At 39.0% G+C, this 19272-nt stretch overlaps 2 protein-coding genes and 1 long non-coding RNA gene across 3 annotated transcripts in view; 2 read left to right on the forward strand and 1 right to left on the reverse strand.

Annotated features, from left to right (window-relative positions):
- The window catches only part of LOC109463576 (protein FAM60A-like), an 11012-nt gene extending 4156 nt beyond the window's left edge, over positions 1–6856 (forward strand). Inside the window, exons 2-5 of the mRNA XM_019760427.1 lie at positions 3826–4061; positions 4393–4555; positions 5084–5255; positions 5775–6856. Of these exons, the coding sequence (XP_019615986.1) occupies positions 3834–4061; positions 4393–4555; positions 5084–5255; positions 5775–6012 (801 nt within the window). The 5' untranslated portion in view covers positions 3826–3833 and the 3' untranslated portion in view covers positions 6013–6856. The remainder of the gene's footprint in view (positions 1–3825; positions 4062–4392; positions 4556–5083; positions 5256–5774) is intronic.
- Positions 6857–10096: 3240 nt separating this feature from the next.
- LOC109463553 (transcription initiation factor TFIID subunit 8-like) lies at positions 10097–12675 on the reverse strand. The gene is made up of 4 exons (XM_019760394.1): positions 12504–12675; positions 12081–12241; positions 11479–11606; positions 10097–10105 (listed from the first exon to the last, which is right to left on the reverse strand). Exons 2-4 carry the CDS (start codon positions 12220–12222, stop codon positions 10097–10099), a joined length of 279 nt encoding a protein of 92 aa, XP_019615953.1. The 5' UTR covers positions 12223–12241; positions 12504–12675.
- Positions 12676–12921: 246 nt separating this feature from the next.
- On the forward strand, positions 12922–13961 carry LOC109463565. The gene is made up of 2 exons (XR_002139832.1): positions 12922–13004; positions 13453–13961. It is a non-coding gene; the product is annotated as an uncharacterized LOC109463565 (long non-coding RNA).
- The last annotated feature ends 5311 nt before the right edge of the window (positions 13962–19272 follow it).

Here is a 19272-nt window from a genome sequence, read left to right on the forward strand (position 1 = left end):
CCTCACCTGGTCCCCAGACCTGACAGCCGTGCAATTATTACTTGTACGGTGCAAATGTTTCCTGTATTAGCTGCCTTACCTAGTCCCAGAGCTAAAAAAAAGAGCCCAGATGTAAGAGCCACACAAATATAACGTTGATAACCAATTTGGTCCCCATTACCTACATGTAACGTTATATGGAGTGTTACCTGGTCCCCAGAGCTTAAATCCCCTCAAATATGATCTGAACTGTGCTTTTCCTTGTCCCCAGAGGTAAGAGCCAAACAAATGCAGTGAATATAGACGTAAAAGTTGACGTTTTTGCACGTAAATCGAGGGAAAGACGCAGGTAGCCCTCCCCATACTACCGAAACTGAGGTATTGCTGCAGCATATGAGTAGCAGTCCAGCCCTACGCGTCACTTCCGGTGACCTCCAGTGACCTCCGCCTCGTTCTCGACCTCTACCCTTAGCCCAATGTGAAAAAGTATCTCCCCTAGACGCAGCCGGCATCTACGCATTACCTCTGATTTCCATAAACCTCCGCATGCCTTTATAAGGACATCTGAATCATAATTTTCCCCTTTAAAAATGGTTGTACCTTGCATGAGGACGTGTTGCCGTTGGTTGATCACGCTTGTCATGTTGTATTATAATGTCGGCTCCGGGGACAAATATTTTAGGCAAATTTTTCCCTGTTCACGTACACGACGCCACGTACGAAATTTATCCTTGTGGGTGGTTCCCGCTTCTTGTCGTGGCTTGGAAATATTATAAATATTCAATATCTGGTACTTATAGTAGGTCAGAGTCGTATTCTGCTGTTTACATATTCATGATGAACCCGCTTTAAGGTCAAGGTGAACTGTACGCTCAGTCACGTACCCAGAAAATATCTACAAATTTTAGCACAATTTTGCTTCATCTGCGGCAAAATTATGATGGATTTTTACATCCAGTAGTGTGGATTTTTGTGGGAGAACGTTTGTAGTAACTGACACAGCTTTGTGGACAAGGAATTTGTGATTCAGAGTGTCTGCTACTACTACCATCGACCCTGAGTTACCTGTGTGTAACCTTCCTAGGTGTCCTGAAAACCAGGGCTCTGTCAATATATTTAGGGGATGGTAGAAGGCCTGCTTATGGTTGCGGTTTTCTCTGAGCATTTTTACGATCAGGATTTGCCCATGTGGTCGTTTTGTGTGCGTTAATGTGCAGAGGGTGTGGATTTTACCCGAGCGTGGGCTTTACTCAATAACCTGTTACGTTATGTACATGTGGTCCCACACGTGCTACGCAGTGTAACACCTACACACATACTACCTGTTCTGTCTACGCCACTTCCGGTGACACTTCCTGTTTTCGCACTGCACAGCTTTAGCCCTTACGTACATAACGTCGCCGCGTTTGCTCTTTTAACCATAACTGGGCATGATTGGACGTTCGCCTAAACCGCACGAAAAAACAAACGTGGGTATTTTTTTTCTGCTGTCATCGGCAAACATTTTTGCTGTGTTTTGAAATGGGACGTTGTGTTCGCTTAAGCGGAAAGGTATCAAGTTACGCGGGTCTTGTGTTCGTGTGCTTGTCATAGAAATTTTAGCAATTATTGTAGCACTGGCTTAATGTACCGCATGCATAATTTGAGCACTAGTCAGATAATTACTACAAATTACTTTGTTATTGTGTTTTTTCGTTTAAAAGAACAATCATACTATTTCCAGAATTGAGTTCATTTTTAATAGAATGCTTTCATAATTCATGTGGACGCAAAGAATTTGAATGAAGGTTGTTTTTTTTTTAAACCCTATTTTGGTCTTACTTTCTTATGAATTTTTCTATGAACAGTTCTGTGACCTCAGCTGGCATTGAAACCTGACACCTTGTGGACATGTTTTGTTTTTGCAGGTCTGCAAATGTAAACAGGCTGTTTCTTTACATAAAAGATTTTCTCTCCGTCCTAAACTATGTTCGCATGCGAGCATGTCAACAGTATCACCAAATACAACCATTGCACGTCACCTTCCTTTTGAAAAAAAAATATCTGTTACGAAGTGACTTAATTAGTCGTTCTAATTGACCCCTTTGCCCATTACTTCAATCAGGAAAAATCTATGCATGTTTTCCTGTCATACACATGCAAATCAGGAGTCGGAATGCTAAACGTCTCCCATTGTTCTTTGTTAGTCAGGAATGTAAACATTGTTGGGCCTTTTGGTGTAACGTGATGCTTTGTCGCAGGTCTCAAACCCCCCCTGTCTTGTTGTGGTCTCAAGCTTGTTGTGTCTGCTGTTTCACAATGATGAGGCAGTGTTTTTGATTCCTGACGCTTTTTAAAAGCTAGCCATTACCTGGCTAACAGAGTCCGTAAAAACGGCTAAATTAAGTTGTTGGCGCTTGTATTATGTTGAGCTGGAAATGTGGAAGAACAACAACACAGAACATTGGAAGAAAGTCTTACCTTGGTTCAGATGGTTTGAGTTAGTACAGATTAGAGCTAGTTTTTCTGCCCAGTCTTGTGATTTTATCTACGAAATCATGATAGATTTGTGGTGGTTTTATGTTAATGGTTTTAGTGGGGGCAAGGACTTGAAGCAAGTTTTACAGTAGTTGTGTCTCGATCTGCTAAAATCTCCTTGGTGGGGGTGTCTTTTTTTTGTGAACTCATCCCACCGCGAAGATGCGCTCTGTCTCACATGACGTCGTTTCAACCATGAATGCTGGTTACCCAAGCCACAATCTGGCCTTTCATTCAGCAGTCGCAGTGGACAAAACTTTAGCCTTGAAAAGTCCCAATTGTAGCTGCCATTACGTACCCCTATATTGACAATAACATGGCACTTTGCTGACTGTATTGAATAACCTGTCCTTGAACTGTATTTACTAAAAGAGTCAGTCTGAGGCCAAGGAGAAAAATGTTGTGTTTTCTGTTTCCCGACTGACCCTAGAAAAAAAAACTGCCAACCCTAGCCTTTTTTTGGGTTTGATGGTAAAGCTGATTGAGCATTTCTATCTCCATGGTCTGACACCTGGGTGCTGAAACTTGTACTTCAGTTTTCCAACGTTGACGTTTCTTTCTAGGCCTCAGCCTTTTGGCCAGTAAATGATGGATTTTGGACTGAGTACATAGAAAGAAGGACCAGACCATCCATTCTACCATCACTCAGGTCTAACGCATGACTCGACTCTGTGTACAGAGAGATCCCATGGGTGATGATGGTCCAGAGCCATCTGCCCTGGTAGCTAGCCTCTACCAGGCTTCAGAAGTGGCTGGAAACTGAAAGAGTACTAGTAGAAATTGGCCAAATAGATTGATAGGAGTTTGTGACTTATGAAAGGAATATCTGCAAATCAGGAGTACAGCCTATCCGCAAATGTGTGTAGGACTTGGGGCCCAAGCTATAATAATATATTTGGTAACAGGCTAGCAGCTGCCACCATGTCAAGCTTCTAGCCCATTAAGGTGTACCGTAGATAGCCTGGGTTCTGATTCCCCCGTAGTTTCTGCCCGCTTCCTAATTATGTCACTGGGCACCACAGATAGGGAGCGAGCAGAAACTACGGAGGATGGCACCCAGGGTAGAGGATGGCACCCAGGCTATACCGTAGCATCAGCAATTTAACAGGCACCTTTTTCGTTCCACAGCTGCCACCATGTATAGTTTCAATACTTAATCCCAAGGTGTACCGTAGCTAGCCTGGGTGCCATCTTCCATAGTTTCTGCCCACTGAGACCCTAATGTGGGCACCACAGATAGGGAGCAGGCAGAAATTATGGTCTGGAGGATGGCACCCAGGCTATACCATAGCATCAGCAGATCTAACAGGCACCTTTTCTGTTCCACAGCTGCCACCATGTTTAGTTTCCACAAGCCTAAGGTGTACCGTAGCATCAGCGGCTGCTGCATATGTGGTGCCAAGTCGTCCAGCTCCAGATTCACGGACAGTGCCAAATACGAGGTGGAGTTCCAGAAGTGCTTCAAGCTGCACGAGGAGCGCAGCGGGGAGATCTGCAACGCCTGCGTCTTGCTGGTCAAGCGCTGGAAAAAACTGCCCAAGGGCACAGACAGAAACTGGCATCATGTTCGTATACACACTCCTCATTCAGATTTCTGAAGTTCTTTACTCCTTACATTTTGGGTTTAGCTAGAATAGGATCTTTTTCAATCTAGAAGAAATTAAATGATACATTGATGAGTTGAAGGAATGCTGTTGATATTTCTGTGTGTGTGTGTGTTTGTATGTGCATGCACGTGTGTGTGTTGTCTATAGTATTTCTACGTATACTGTGCTCTATGATCAAGCTCCTGTGAGTATGTTTTGGATAAAATAATGTTTCTTAATCATAACACTTAGATAGAAATCTTCTTTTTTTTTTTTCAAACATCTCTTTGTTTTGCAATGTTTGGTGTAGGTTGTGGATGCCAGGGCAGGACCCGGGACCAAGACCATCCTCAAAGCCAAGTTCAAGTCCAAGCTGAGCAAGCGGCCGAACAAGCGCCGGCACCTGCTGGCCAAGAAGAAGATGGGCCTGCTGCGCAAGAGCAGGAGTGGGGAGGGCTCGGACGACGTCAGTGGTAAGGCAACTCTCCTCACTGTTGGCAGAATGTAGGCAGAATGCACTGTGCCTGTAGCTGTGTGAAACCTGTAATGTGTTGTGCATAGCACGTAGGGAGAATATCTTATTTAACTAATATTATTAAGGTTGTATTCATGTATTTAAGTACTAGTATACATGTATAGGTATTCCAACCAAAATTTAAAATAAAACATGATACACAAATGATTCTTACAGTTTTAGAAAGAACTTCAGAAATATGTTGAGCAGTTGATGAGATATGGCATCATGAAGTTTTAAAAATCTTCCTTGTCTATACTCAGTTTTCAAATATTCAGAAAAGGTGTGAGTCATCTTCAACTACAGACTACCAAGGGGTTAGACTTAGAAAATGTATCATCTTCAACAAGCAAATTTCTGTTTAGCTTAGTACTAAAGCTAGATGTTTTGTCTACAAATTGTGTGATCTTTCATATGTTTCATTAATGCTGTGGTTGTTAAGTGTTATGTGAATAATAATTTGTATTTTTTACGTTTTCTTTCTCAGGTGAGGAGCACATGAGTGACAAGTCCCCCTGGTCCAGTGCCACGCCCTCTCCAGCTCTCAGCGACCAATCAGACGAGTCGATGTCGGCCTGCGATGTCGACATCAAACCATCGAAATGCAAAGACATTCCATATCCCGTCTCATCATTCCTCAACACCAGCTACTGGAGAAGGTGGGGACATCTCTGCTTACTTTCTCAGTTTCTTTATTAAACTTCTCAATTTACAGAAATGGAATGATGATCCAGGGGTTTTTCTAGAAAATTTTAGCATGAGGGAGCAGATCGCACGCATGACAAGGAACGAAGTGACCGAGGGGGTATTTTTTAATAAGAGTAGCCACTTAGGGTTCAATCTGAAAATTGGTATGAGGGAGCTGGCTGATTACATGAGGGAGCAGCTCCCTTATTCCCCTGTTTAGAAAAATCCCCGACAGAACAGGTGATTACTGACCTGTGCAAGTCTTCCCCCCACTTTCTACCAAAGGAAAACATTGTTTTTGCTGTTTCCTCTTCCATTCCAAACACGAAAGGTCAACGACCAGAACCAGATGTCTGTCAGCATGCTAACTGGTGTTAGGTTACATCATGTAGCAATTTTGTAGCAGGAGGGGTTTTTGAAAAGTGTTGACTTCTTGAGTATTTTCTTCATGTCATTGCCGTTTATTTATTTATAACTTTGCTGTGTTGCAGAGAGGACATCTGCTGCGGCATCATCTTCAAAGGCTCTCGAGGGGAAGTTGTGATCGACCCTCGCTTGCTCCGGCCCTGCCAGGCATGCAGAAGCTCCACAACCCCCAACACACCCTCCAAGAGCAGCAGCAACCCCCTTACCAGCCACGGAGCTTCCGAGAAAAACATTTCCCCCCATACAATACCCCCATTTGGAAGCATGGAAGGTAGAACAAAAATGTCTTCCAGTTTTTTGTAGGGTTGTATGACAGAATATTTTTTAACCTTATTTCTTTTCCCTTTTTTATCGTAGCCATTGTTTAGCTAGATAGGTGCAAGATCTGGATCCCTTATATGGTCATTCTATATTACTGGTAGGTTCAGAATGACCAAATATGGAACAGGGTACTTACCAAAAGTTTGCAAACCCGTTGTTGGTTTGATATATAGAATTTAAGCGCAAGATTTCTGCATTTTTCAGTGGTTTTTATTTTTAATATCTCTCTCAGTTTTGCTTCGGAAAATCAAGATTAAAAGACATAAATGTCTTTAAATACACGGCAAAATTTTTTGATGGGCAGATACAATAGCAACCAGCATATGCTGGCTAAAGATGTGTTGTAACACCCCTCTTCTCACAATGGGTCAGTCTAGAAGCTGTCATGCCCTGACAGAAATGTGGACTATTCCATTTCTGTATAGGTAGGATGCGAAAGGATATAAAGTGCATAACTTCTCAGTGAGAGTGCAATCCGTGATTCTGCAAAAAAAAACATCATTAAGTTGCGATGTCTGTAACACCCCTTTCTCACAGTGGACCAGTCCAAAAGCTGTCAGATCTGACAGAAATGTGGACCGTTCCATTTCAGCATGGGTAGGTTTCTGTGGAAGATCTCTGAACTGTCATGCAATAAGACAAAATGCCAGACAATCTGTGCCTTGAGGAATCACAGAGTGCCACGTCCATAAATACTGTAACTCGAAGTTTTCCTCATACAGTCATCGTATCATCCTCTTAACCCTTGTCCTGCACAGCCCAACAATTGTTGTTTTGCACATACAGTACCATCTATGTAACACTCTGGATAGGTACAATTTGGGGGTCTTCCTCGTGCAATGCATCACACCACAACTATGCCACCACAGGGCAAAAAAGTCAGGGGTCTGTGACCTGATTTCGACTTCAAATTACTTTAAAATATTGTGTAAAAAAGTCCAGTTAAGACAAGAAATTATTGACTAATACTGTGTAAAAATGCCAGCAGGACAAGGGTTAAACTCTAACAGGAGATTCAGGATGGTACCTTGACCACTTTTTGATAGACCGAAAGGCATGGAGAAAATAAGCGGCACAAGAAGTAGTCGGCAAGCATATCTCTGTATATTGTCAGACAGTGCCTTTTTAAAGGACAAATATTATTCCAGGGCTATCCTTGCAATAAGCCATTTCACAGTTTGTGTGTTGCAGGGGATTGTGGGTAAGGTCAGAGGTTAAAGGTCATCAGTCACTTAAACTTTGTCCTTGAACCACAGCATATGCGCCCTTGGAAATTTTGTGAGAAAAAAATATCTTGCATATGCATATATATAGTGCTGGAAGGTAAAGAAGATGGGCAAATTTTGTTGTTGCTAAAATTCCTACCAAAAGTTGCATACACTAGAGCAGAAACCCTGAATTTGTTGCAATCCAGTTGTATTTTTTTGGCAGAAATGTTTGAAAACATTCTGACTGAAAATCTCTAACTTTAACATCACCAAATTCCACATTTCTGTAGAAATTGTGGAATTCAAATGACAAGCTTCCATTTTGAACCAAAAGCAAATTTTGATACTGCACCAACTTGATAAAAAAGGGACTAAGATTTGACATGTTCAATTCAAATGTCACTATACAGTATTCACTCTCCTATAAAAAGGATAGGGTAGTGAAAATAGTTGCCGCATAACTCTATTTTTCAGCATTTATTTTGTTACTTTAGATATATTTTGAGAGAAGCCAATTTTTGTGGCAGCTTTTTTATATACCTTTTCTGATTATCTTGAAGCAATAGAACTTTGTATTTATTACTTGACATTACTAAAATGCAGAACCTTTCTCGTATTTATTTCACATTTAGCAAAAACAGTGTCAGTACATAAAATCATGTCTACATATGATAATCTTCGGGATTTCGTGCAATTTTAGACAACATTAATATGCCCGAGGGAACTGTTCTAATGCTAGAGACAGCAATTCAGACAAGTTTTTCATAGCGCTAGTTTTATAAGCTGTGAAGTTTTCATGATATTCCAAGACTGTACTTTGCATAGAAATGCTATGAGGAGTGCTATTTCTATGTCATCTTTTTTTTTATGAACAAAAGTAAGGCACTTTTTGCCCCAAACTTGGGATATTTTCCCTGAAACTTGCTGTACTATATAATGATTGTGGAACTGAAATATTCCTTGCATCCGCTACAAATGTGGTTCTTGATACAAGACTTAGTTCTCAAAAAGCTTTGATTGAAACAAGGAGCTTTTATTGAAATATACATGCCAAATGTTAAATATCCATTATGTATAACAGACAACAGATATACAGTCATATAGTAACACTAACCCATAATACTCTACCTCAGCACACTGCTATACAGAAACACACTAAAGACATATTATATACCGCAAGAATTATAATATACTTGACTGGCCAAATGTTGTATTATACTATTACTACAAAACTAAGTACTGTCATACACTGGTATAAATTAAGCAGATACAGTTGAGTCATCAATGCATGTTGCACAAGTAACTTCCAACACTCTGTCTACTGTATTTTATCCAATCATTGTGCCACTCTGTAAGATACATGGTCTATTGTGAAATTCATCATATTTGACTTTTGTTGTTAAACAGTATATATTATGAGACTTATTGGAAAAATTAGAGCTAACTTTTCTCTGTTTTGGATTTTACAACATGTTTCTTGCTGTGCATAAATTGGATGAAATACAGTATGTTGTTATATTTTGGCAGCTCTTGTGGGAAGGTTTTGAACAGTATTTTTTAATGAATCTAAGTTGAAGAATCATGTCACAATTCCAACTTTGTGTATAGGCAAATACACTGAAGTATTGGTACTGATTTTAGAACAGTCCTTTTTTTTAAGAAAAATGTACAAAAGCTTCTGCCAGTGCTTATTTATATGCTGCTTTTTGCCACAGAAATTCCACACTGAATGAAAATCGAAACAATGTATATTTAATGATTTTAAGATTTTCTCTGATTTGTATTCAATCGTAGTCCACTAATTTTGTATATGATAAAATGTGTTTGTAAATGTTACTAGTGATGGTAGCTGATATGACATCCATGTGTATTGGGACCAAACATATCAAAACAGCCACACCGTGATACCTGAAGTGGTACTGTAAACTGTGAAACATTCTCAGTATTTTTAGTTGGTCACAGTTAACTGCATTCACTGCAAACTTGAAGTGGTACTGTAAACTGTGAAACATTCTCAGTATTTTTTAGTTGGTTACAGTTAACTGCATTCGCTGCAAACTTGTACCCACAAATTGGGCTGTCCTTTGCAATTTTGCTTCAACTGCAAACTCATGATTAAATTCTCTGTGCCACCAAATTTCAGGTGCTGCACACAAAAATAAGAATTACAGAGTACCAGACTTTTTAGCTGGCTCCAGTCATGGGCACACCCTTGGTGGTGTTATGGTTAATAAAATGTGCAAAGGGCAGTCTACAAAATTTCACAATCTCGACACTATTTAGTGTCAAATTTTCATCTTCATAACTATTTGTAATGCCAACAGTTCAAATTTAAAACAGCCTTTTTTTTATATTATGTACACTTTACAGATCTATATTTCCTGTACCTGTGGTGTGGCTTGAATCGTGAACCTGAATGATTCTAATATATTTTCAGGCATTTGTGCTGAAGTTACATGAGTGTCTCTCAAAGGTGAATTGTTATAAACTGCCAAACTTGTAGATATCACCAATAATGTTCATTCAAAAGAGGCTACAATCACATGTGACACCAAATGTCCTATTAATAACACAATGAATCTGTATGATAGCACAAAAATTGATACGATAGTACTAGAAGTAGCAGAAAGTATGGTAGAGTGTAGCTGTGTGTGACGTAGGTAGTATTTTATAACCATTTCTTTGTTGCCTTGTCACATTGTCTTTGTCACAACTGTGTGTGTTTGATGTCTGTCTGTACTAAGTGTCGTAGGTTATAGCAATAACTTTTGTGACAATAGAGATACTAAGAATAAATGTCCAAAATAGACAAAATGAAAATTTGCAGCCATTTTGTATCATGACCTTTGTGTTACTTGTCAGTATTTCTAAGAAAAAAAGTGAAAAAAAAAGTGTCCTCTACAGTTGACAGCACTTTCCGTGAACAGCTGAAGTTACAATTGGTAAAGTCATTTGAAGGTTGAGTTCTTTTTAATACAATGGAGGGGGGGGGGCATTTTTTGGGCAGCATTTTTGTTGTAAAGCCACCCTGTAGTAAACAGTAGCAGAGTTCATTTTGATGTTGTTTTACATTCATAGTAATTTTGAAAAGTCTTCCTAAAGCTCCTATGTTACTAATAAAATTCACTTTATTCACATATTAAATCAGAAAAGAATACTGTATGCTTACCCCCTTGTAGAAGATAGCACCATATACGTCACAAATTTTGGGCAAATGAATTTTAGCCTCTGCAATGTCTGATACATTTTATGTGAATTTTGGAGCTTGAAGACATTGAGAGGAAACTATGTCATCTTTGTCAATTGTTTTACATTAACGTTAAGCTTAATGCAATTATAATTCAAGTTGAGAATTTGTATCCTTGGACTTTGCACTGCTTCTGTTTCAAAGCACATCAACATTTTTTGTCATTTGTTTTACATTAACCTAAATGCAATGTCAATGGCAGTTGAGTATTTGTATACTTGGGCATTGCGCTATAGACTCAAAGAATGTCAGCCCGTCTTGTACAGAAAGGCAGCTTTTGTATCATGTTTGGCAGACATATCTGTATTTTGATGTTCTGTTATGTATATATATACATTACTCCATATTTCTGTACAGGATTCATCTGAAAATGTTTTTGTTATTTCAGCGTAGCATTGTTTTCATGAAAATGTTACGGTTTTCTCTTCAATGGGCCATTTTAGTAGGAGCTGAAGGCTGCAAGTACATTGTACCTTTTTGAGGACACAGTAAAATTAATATTGTACTTTCCTGTCAATTTTTTTATATTACATATGTCTTGATATAGTATACATTGACCATTTCTTTGTGCCAAGTGCTAGCCCCTGACATTATATAGAGGTCCATAACATTGTGATCATTGTTTTGTATCAATAAATTTGTACTGCATTTTACTTCACATCATGTTTGGGCCTGTTCACATGTGTACTGTGTTGTTCATACTATACATNTTTTTTTTTTTTATTAGACTTTGGCGATTTCTAGTGATCCAACTTATATAACGCAGTTTAACAATGTAAAACTTGCATGAGGATACTTTTGTTTTCAATGCTAATATTGGAAAACAGATTGTGCAACATTTCATCACTCAGGCGTCAGATCATGGAAGTAGAAAAGGTCAATCAGCTCGAAAAATTTATGTCCCTTGCAGGGGTCCACCACCCCCAAAAAAGGCTAGGGTCGGCAGTTTTTGTAGGGTTGGTTGGGAAACAGGAAACACAACATTTTTTTTACTAGGCCTAGATATAATAGTAAATTGTTACCCATTTCTATGAGGGACACAGTAACATCAGTCAGCATGGGCTCCGTCCGCCCGGCCAGTTCACAGTACTGCTTCGCACTCCTGCCCATCTCTGTGATATCTGCAAACAAAGGCTTGCATTGTTAGTCTTGTATGGTCATGAAATCATTGGCATGTACATGTGTACACGTATAGATAAATCTTATATCTCTCATGTATTATTGAACTTGATCTTGTTGAGAACTCATTTGTTTATAGAGATTCTATGTCCAATTACAAACCAATTAGAGCAGAGCATTCAGCTCAGAACCAATAGGTCCCAGGTTCAAATCCCGCTAAGTCACCAATTTTGTGTCTTTGGGAAAGGCACTTTACATGACTTTCTTCACTTCACTCAGGTGAAAATGAGTATGCCACAATGATCATTATCATGACTGTGGGCATTAAAGGAAAACTAAACCAAACCAAGAAATCAGAAACTACAGTTTAAACTTGCTTCGAAGACTTTTACCACAACAGACGAAATTTCAAGCAAGTACTAGTGTTGTACTGTGTAGTTGTTGGAGAACTTCAAATACTTTAAGATAAAACTCACAGCTCTGTAGCATCTCAGTTAAGCTCTCCAGTGCGCCCTTCTCTGCGGTTCCAAACCCTCCCTCTGTACACAGAGCGCTGACAGCTACAGTTAGGGCGCGGCGCCGGGCCGAGGCCAGCGCAGAGGTGTCCGTGGAGGTCATGGTCGGTTTTCCTGCTTCTCTGCAAGAGGAAACAGCTCTTTTCATTTCTTTTACACCTAGGGTCACATACATGCTCAAAGGTGGTACCAGTAAATTACAAAATGTACCAGTCAATACATATATATATAACACAGTAGATGGACTAATGCAGGTTAGGTGCGGACCGTAGATATCAGAGATGCCAAAGGTATAAAGCCTGTCATAAGATTTCTTTCTACAAAACTGGCTATACCTAGTAGGCTAGCGCCCCCCCTCCCCACAAAGACTCATAGAAAACATACCTTTTTAAGCGAATTGTTCGATGTCCGACTCGGTAAATATGTTGCAAAACAACTCAAAAGACTTCGAGATCACACAAAACTCACTTATAGTACAATTAGCGAGGAAATGAGCACTTAAATCGTCAAAATGCAGTCAGCTAGGAAAAAAATTCACCCGTCTCGCTGCCATCTTGAAATCAGGCTATGCCATTCAAACCGTGGGGGTGTTCCTATGCTTTAAAATTTTCCCCTCGTTGCATTCTTTATTATTACAACAATAAAGTTGGATATGAAGTGGTAGTAATAAACTAACAACATGAACATTTCAATGATATAATCTTAATAGGATTTGCTTTGACATAAAATTAGACTGTATTTTGATAATCAGGCAATGTTAACGCTGACCTCTAACCTTTGGACCTGGAGGTCAGGTTGCCCGATTGCCCTTGCTCGTGTTTTTTTCCGTCGACTTTCGCTCCAAGTTCCTCAGTTTTGGGTTAACACGGACCGACTATTATGCCGGTAAGGTATTCTCTTCATAAATACTTATATCTTGTTGATAAGATTATTGGTATTAAGTATGGAATGGCAACCATACATTATACAATGTGCATTTGGTTATAATAATTTGGCTAGCGTGTGTGTGGTGGGGGGGGGTATAAAATTATATCGATGTTTTCTAGGCAAGTTTACTATCGTATCGGTGCTAGTTTTGCCTTGTGGTTGTACTTCTTCCGTGCAGTTTGTACTACTAGCTAAAAATCCGATATACTAGTAAAAATTGTTTAAGAAAGATAGATAGAGAGAGAGAGAGAGAGAGAGAGAGGACTTCACTATTTGACAATTGATCACAATAGTGACCTCTAAAAATAATGCATGTTGTGTATTTCTGAAACGGTTGCTATTCAATTGATGTGAGAATAATGTATTTATAGGAAATATCATCTTCAGATTGTCCTCTTTTTTTCAGCACTCCTATGACACACAAGACAACGGAGACTCAGCACAGTACTAGTAAACACACAGTCACCAGTTTCATAATATTCATAAAGACTGAATTTTTTTCTAAAAAAAGTGCATATATTACAAAGATGCGTCTGGGAAAACTGGAGATAGCGGCAGTGTTGGGACTAGGCTGGTTGACAGGTCTGTACATCTACAAACCACTGCTGGAGAGGCACAAGAGAGAGGAACTACAGAATATACCAACTGTTTCAGCTGAGGACAACACAAAGCAGCAGGAAGAGAAGACAAGGACTCAAGACACGAGTAAAGAACAGGAACAAAAGGAAAGAACTGAAGAATGATTGTTGGAGAGAGAAAAAGAAGAAAACTCGAACAAAAACATGACCAAACTTCACTGATTGTTTGCCATGATGTGTATGACATGCATATGTTGAATCTATTCTTTTCTTGTACACTTATTTGTACATGTTGTTTTAATTCTACAATAATGCATCTCTGACAAAAGATATGATATAAAGACCTCTGCTGTTTTGTATTTTACTTACATGTAGTATCCAGTACTAAAATTTGAAATTTTCAAAAGTACCCTGTTTTCCATAAATAGGCACAGTAATGCAGAACAAAGCAATTTGGTAATGCTCTTTCTTTCTTTCTATTAATTATTAGTGAGGCATATAAAAGGTGATGGTCCCTTTCTTTAAGCAGTCGTGGGCGTTTTTGAAGTGCAAAACACCTTGTAGCTTCTTCTATGCACAGATTATAAATACATAACGCTTGTATGTACATTCAATACGAAAGTCCTAATCAAGCAAGCTTCAAAAATAGTTCACACAACAAGTCTATATGCTCAAAGGACACTTTGGGCAGCAATACGACAGATACCCTCTTGATCACTGAAGTCTAAAACCAAGTCTAAAGCAACTATTGTTCAGTTCTCAATCTCAGACAACACTTCTTCTCAGTTCTCAATCCAAAACATCAATTGTTCTCAGTCTAAAACAACAGTTCTCACTGTAAAACAATAATTGTTCTCAGTTCTCAGTCTAAAGCAACAATGTCTGAGTCTAAAACAACTATTCTTCTCAGTTCCCAATCTAATACAGTAACTGTTCTCAATCTAAAAAAAATCTTTTTCTCATTTATGAGTCTAGAACAGCAGTTCTCAATCTAAAACACTAATTGTTCTCAGTCTTAAACAAGAGCTGTTCTCATTCTAAAACAATGAAACATCAGTCTTCAAGGATAACAGACAGTTCTCAATCTAATACAATAATTGTTCTCAGTTCTCAGTCTAAAACAAAAATTGTTCTCAGTCTAAAACAATAGTTGTTCTCACTTCTAATTCTAAAACAATAAAAACATCATTCTACAATGATAATATACATTTTTCAATCTAATACAACAAGTTTTGTCAGTCCTCAGTCTAAAAAAATAATTGTTCTCAGTCTAAAATAATGGTTGTTAGTTGTTCTCAGTTCTCATTCTGAAACAATAAAAACATCAGTCTACAATGATAACGGGACAGTTTTCATTCTAATACAATAATTTTTCTCAGTTTTTAGTTTAGAACATTTTTAGTTTACTATTATTGTTCTCAGTTCTCACTCTAAAAAATAATTGTTCTCAATCTAAAATAACAATTGTTCTCAGCGCTCAATCTAAAAACAATAAAAACAGTCTGTAACACTAAAGGCAGTTCTCTGTCTGCATTTTTCCATGTTATAACATATGCATAAATGAACAAAACTAAGATGTTCCTAATTCTCTTGCCTTATAGAGAAGGTGGTCATCAAAAGTCTAGAGGCCTGGTCATTATAACAGCTGATCAGCTAGTCATTTGATATTCTGTACAATACTTTGCTCTTCTTCTTCTAATAATTTTTATTTTGTTTTCTTTTTACAAAACGCTCACTCACTGTTCTTGGTTGGGCTATAGTTACTAAGACCAATAACAGTTACCCCACATTATAATACATATTATGGAATGTTAAATACAAAATCTGAAGTTGTAAACAGCTATTGCTTATCTTGTTATATTATACGTAATGGGCAGCTGACACGCTAAACTTTCCTGTAATTTTCAGCCCCCCCCTCAAAAAAAAAAAACAAAAAACTTTGGCATATTAAAGATCAATCAAGATGGCCTTTTGATGATCTCAAAGACCGATTACTATGTTTCTTCCTGAATGAAAAGTGATTTAATTATCGTGTTTCCACATTTTCGCTAAGAGAAGGTAGCTGTGAGGCAGTAGGCACTGTGCCATTATGTGTGTCTTCAACATCCAAGGATTTAGGGATGACCTGATACTGGCCCTGCCCTGTCTTATCATGTTGGTTTACGTACAAAGAATTTAGCTGCGAGGTATCAGCACCTGTGCCATAAGATAGATTTTCAGCATCTAAGGATTCAGTGATGGTGTAAGACTGGTTCTGCCCTGTCAGATCATTTTGGTTCATTTCTTCATTATTTTGATCATCATGAGCACTAGTTACGGAAGCTGGGTTTGTATTAATTTCAGTCACGGCCTGAGACTGGTCCTGTGTTGCCTGAACATGATGGTTCATTTCTTCTTTATTCTGATCATCAGGACCACTAGTTACAGAAGCTGGGTTTGTATTAATTTCAGTCATGGCCTGATGAGACTGGTCCTGTGTTGTCTGAACCTGATGGTTGTCAATATCTTCATACTGATGAACATCAGCCTGAATCATTACACTAGCTGTGGCGTTCGTGTTAATTTCAGTATTAGCCTGAGATTGTCCCTGCCCTGTCTGATCTTGACCGCTGGACATTATGGTATTTGTGTTATTACCAACACCCAGGCCTAAAGGAGGATGCTCGGTTTTCCTTTTGTACCACACTGTGAGACTGATGGCGACAATCAGGGCAATACCAGCTACAGAACCAAAAACAGAGCGGATGAGAACAGGTAGGGGGAAAGCAGATTCATGAGAACTGCTGCTTTCTGGGTTCTGTTTAGGAGTGATTGTACGGGGTGGAGTTACCGTGAATATTGTTTTTCTTGGTTTGCCTGCAGGATGTGCTGTTGAGCCAGCATTGCTTATGAAGTGCCAGTGATAGCAAGAGGTGACTGTGATGTTGTAACTGTTATTTGCACTTTCTGATTCGCTTACAGGGGTGTGTGTGGCAAATGTGGAGCCTTCAGAGAATTCTGTTGGGCTTACATAGCTTTCTGTGGTGCCAACTGAAGATGTTGACACTGGAGATGTAGTGAATGAGGTTTGGATATCAACAGCTAGTGTTGACGTGCTTGGCTCTTCACATATAAGATTGACATCTTTAAGTTTTTGATTTCTGAATTCGAAGGGTTTGGTACATATTATCTTGTCTTTAAATGAAGGAAATTTAGTTGTTTCCAGCCTGAAGGGAACCATCCTGCAGTCACAATGCCAGGGGTTTCCATCAAGTTTGATGGTGACAATAGATGGCAACGCTAAGGGGGAAATAACACGCAGCTTGTTGTGGCTTATGTCCAAATATTGTAGCCGTGATATATTTGAAAATGCACCGGGCTGAATTATATTTATCTTGTTGAAATCTAGCCGCACATGTTCCAGCTGGGGTAGGTTTACAAATGTGCCTGCTTGAATTTTTGTTATTCCGCAAAATCTGAGAAATACCAGTTTAAGCTGAGGCAGATTCGCAAATGTACCTGAATAAAGCATTCCTAACGGGTTGCGCTCTAGCTCCAATGTTTGGAGGCAAGATAGATTTTCAAACGCTCCAGGCTCAATCATTGATATCTTAGCTCTGGTGAGCTTCACATCTTCGAGCTGGGGTAGGTTTACAAATACTCCAGACTGAATTGTTGGCGTCTGGAGTAGTTGCAGATCCATAACTTTGAGATGAGGTAATTTCTGAAATGCGCCAGACTGAAATTCTGTTATTGGGTTACCGTGCAGCGTCAGTTCTTTGAGTTGTGGGAGGTTTACGAATGTACCAGACTGAATCAATGTTATCTTGTTAACTTTCAGGTCTAACTTGTCAAGCTTGTCTATTGCAAACGTACCGGAATGTATGTTGGTTATTTGGTTGCCGGCTAAGCTTAGATCTTGTAGCAAGGGTAAATTTGTGAATATTCCAGGCTTGATGTTAGTTATTTTGTTGAAACTTAAGTCCAAACATTTAAGTCTAGGCAGATTGGGGAAAGGCTCAACAGTGCTAATACGATTGTCTCTTAAATCCAACATACCCAAATTCCTGTACCGTAAAAGCTCAGACTGATTCACAGCTGTAATAAGCTTATCCATCAAATACAATCCAGTGATAGACTTTGGGAGGTTTTGAGGAATGGTGGTGATGCCTTTGGTTGAGCACCAGCAGACTTTATACGGTCTACAACCCCCGTTACGGCATGCCTCTGGCATGCTGAGGTCTTCCGACATGATAAGAATCACAACCAGCATGTGTAGCAGCTTTCTTCCCATGGTTTTCTCCCACCTAGAAAGACAGGAACATTTTTACTTAGTGGTCGCCATGTAACACGGCCGTTAGGCCACTTCAAGGTTGGTTAACCACCTGAATGGCATTACCACCTGAATGGTATTACCACTCACCTGGGTTACGGGTTACCAAGGACATTTTCTGTGTATAATGTCCTTGGGGTTACCGAGTAGAACTGTAACAGCAACTCTTCTCCCTGAGTCAGAAACATCATGATTGAGACCAGCCCAATTTCTCACAAGTAGTGAGGACTAACTGACCCAATAGGAGAAGCAGGGGTTACGGGGCTTGTATGTTAAGCTGTCTATTTGAATAGCATTAAAATTTATGATTATGATTAAAATAAAAATAATCATGCAGCTATCGTGATACACATTTGTTTTCGTTATACATGAATATTAATATCAATGTTGTTTACTCATTTTGCTGATATTTTCATAATTCCGTTTTCATTTTTCAGGCAGAAGTGAAGAAAATTGAAGACTTTTCTTACAACAATCCTGTGGTTATTTGTAAAATACCTTTACAGTCATTATAGAACCATGTCACTCTCCTCTAGGTAATACGTGTGCATGAACCTGGCTGCTTGAATATTAATATTAAGGTTGTTTTCTTCTTTTATATTGCTGAGCCCGATACTAGATCGGATTCCCATACATGTTAGTTACAACACAAGTGACCGGTACGAATAAACAAAAGTATAAAGGTAAAGGTAAAGGTAAGACACTAAGAAACATACTATATATCAGGTTAATGATTCTGTGCATTCAAAAGTGAATTTAGTGTGTTAGTAATATCTACATATATACATGTACTGCGGCAGGGCCCTCGCCAGTTCAGATTTGAATTGGGCAAGAGACCACGCCTCTGCCGCACCAGGCTCACTCGCTGATTGTCTGAAGCTGGCTTTTTGAATAGCATTAAAATTTATGATTATGACGAAAATTATAATCATAATACAGGGATCGGGATACGTATTTGTTTTCGTCATAACATAAATATTAATATCAATGTTTTTCACTCATTTTGCTGATGTTTTCATAATTCCGTTCGCAGTTTCCATGCAGAAGTGAAGAAAATTGAAGTTTTTTTCTTACCATAATTCTGTGGCTATCTGTGAAATGCCTTAACAGTCATTATGATAATAATAGAACCATGTCACTCCCCTCTAAGTAATACGTGTGCATGGAGCTGGCTGCCTGAATATTAATATTAAGGTTGTTTACGTCGATGAAGGTTAGACATCCAGGTAAAAAGATACGCCAAAAAGCAGTTACTCAATCAACTGGATATGATTTTGGAAACGGTCAGACGTTTCAGCTAGTATCCACTAGCTTTCGTCAGTGACTGAGAGACCAG

Source organism: Branchiostoma belcheri, unplaced genomic scaffold (assembly GCF_001625305.1).
Source record: "Branchiostoma belcheri isolate BF01 breed outbred unplaced genomic scaffold, Haploidv18h27 scaffold128, whole genome shotgun sequence".
Taxonomy (NCBI): Eukaryota; Metazoa; Chordata; class Leptocardii; order Amphioxiformes; family Branchiostomatidae; genus Branchiostoma; species Branchiostoma belcheri.

Bases quoted from the DNA above. Each gene is read 5' to 3' on its own strand.
- LOC109463553 (XM_019760394.1), bottom strand. From the start codon at position 12,222: ATGACCTCCACGGACACCTCTGCGCTGGCCTCGGCCCGGCGCCGCGCC. The intron at 11,607-12,080 runs GTGAGTTTTATC...CTTTGTTTGCAG, and splicing joins AACTGAGATGCTACAGAGCT to ATATCACAGAGATGGGCAGG.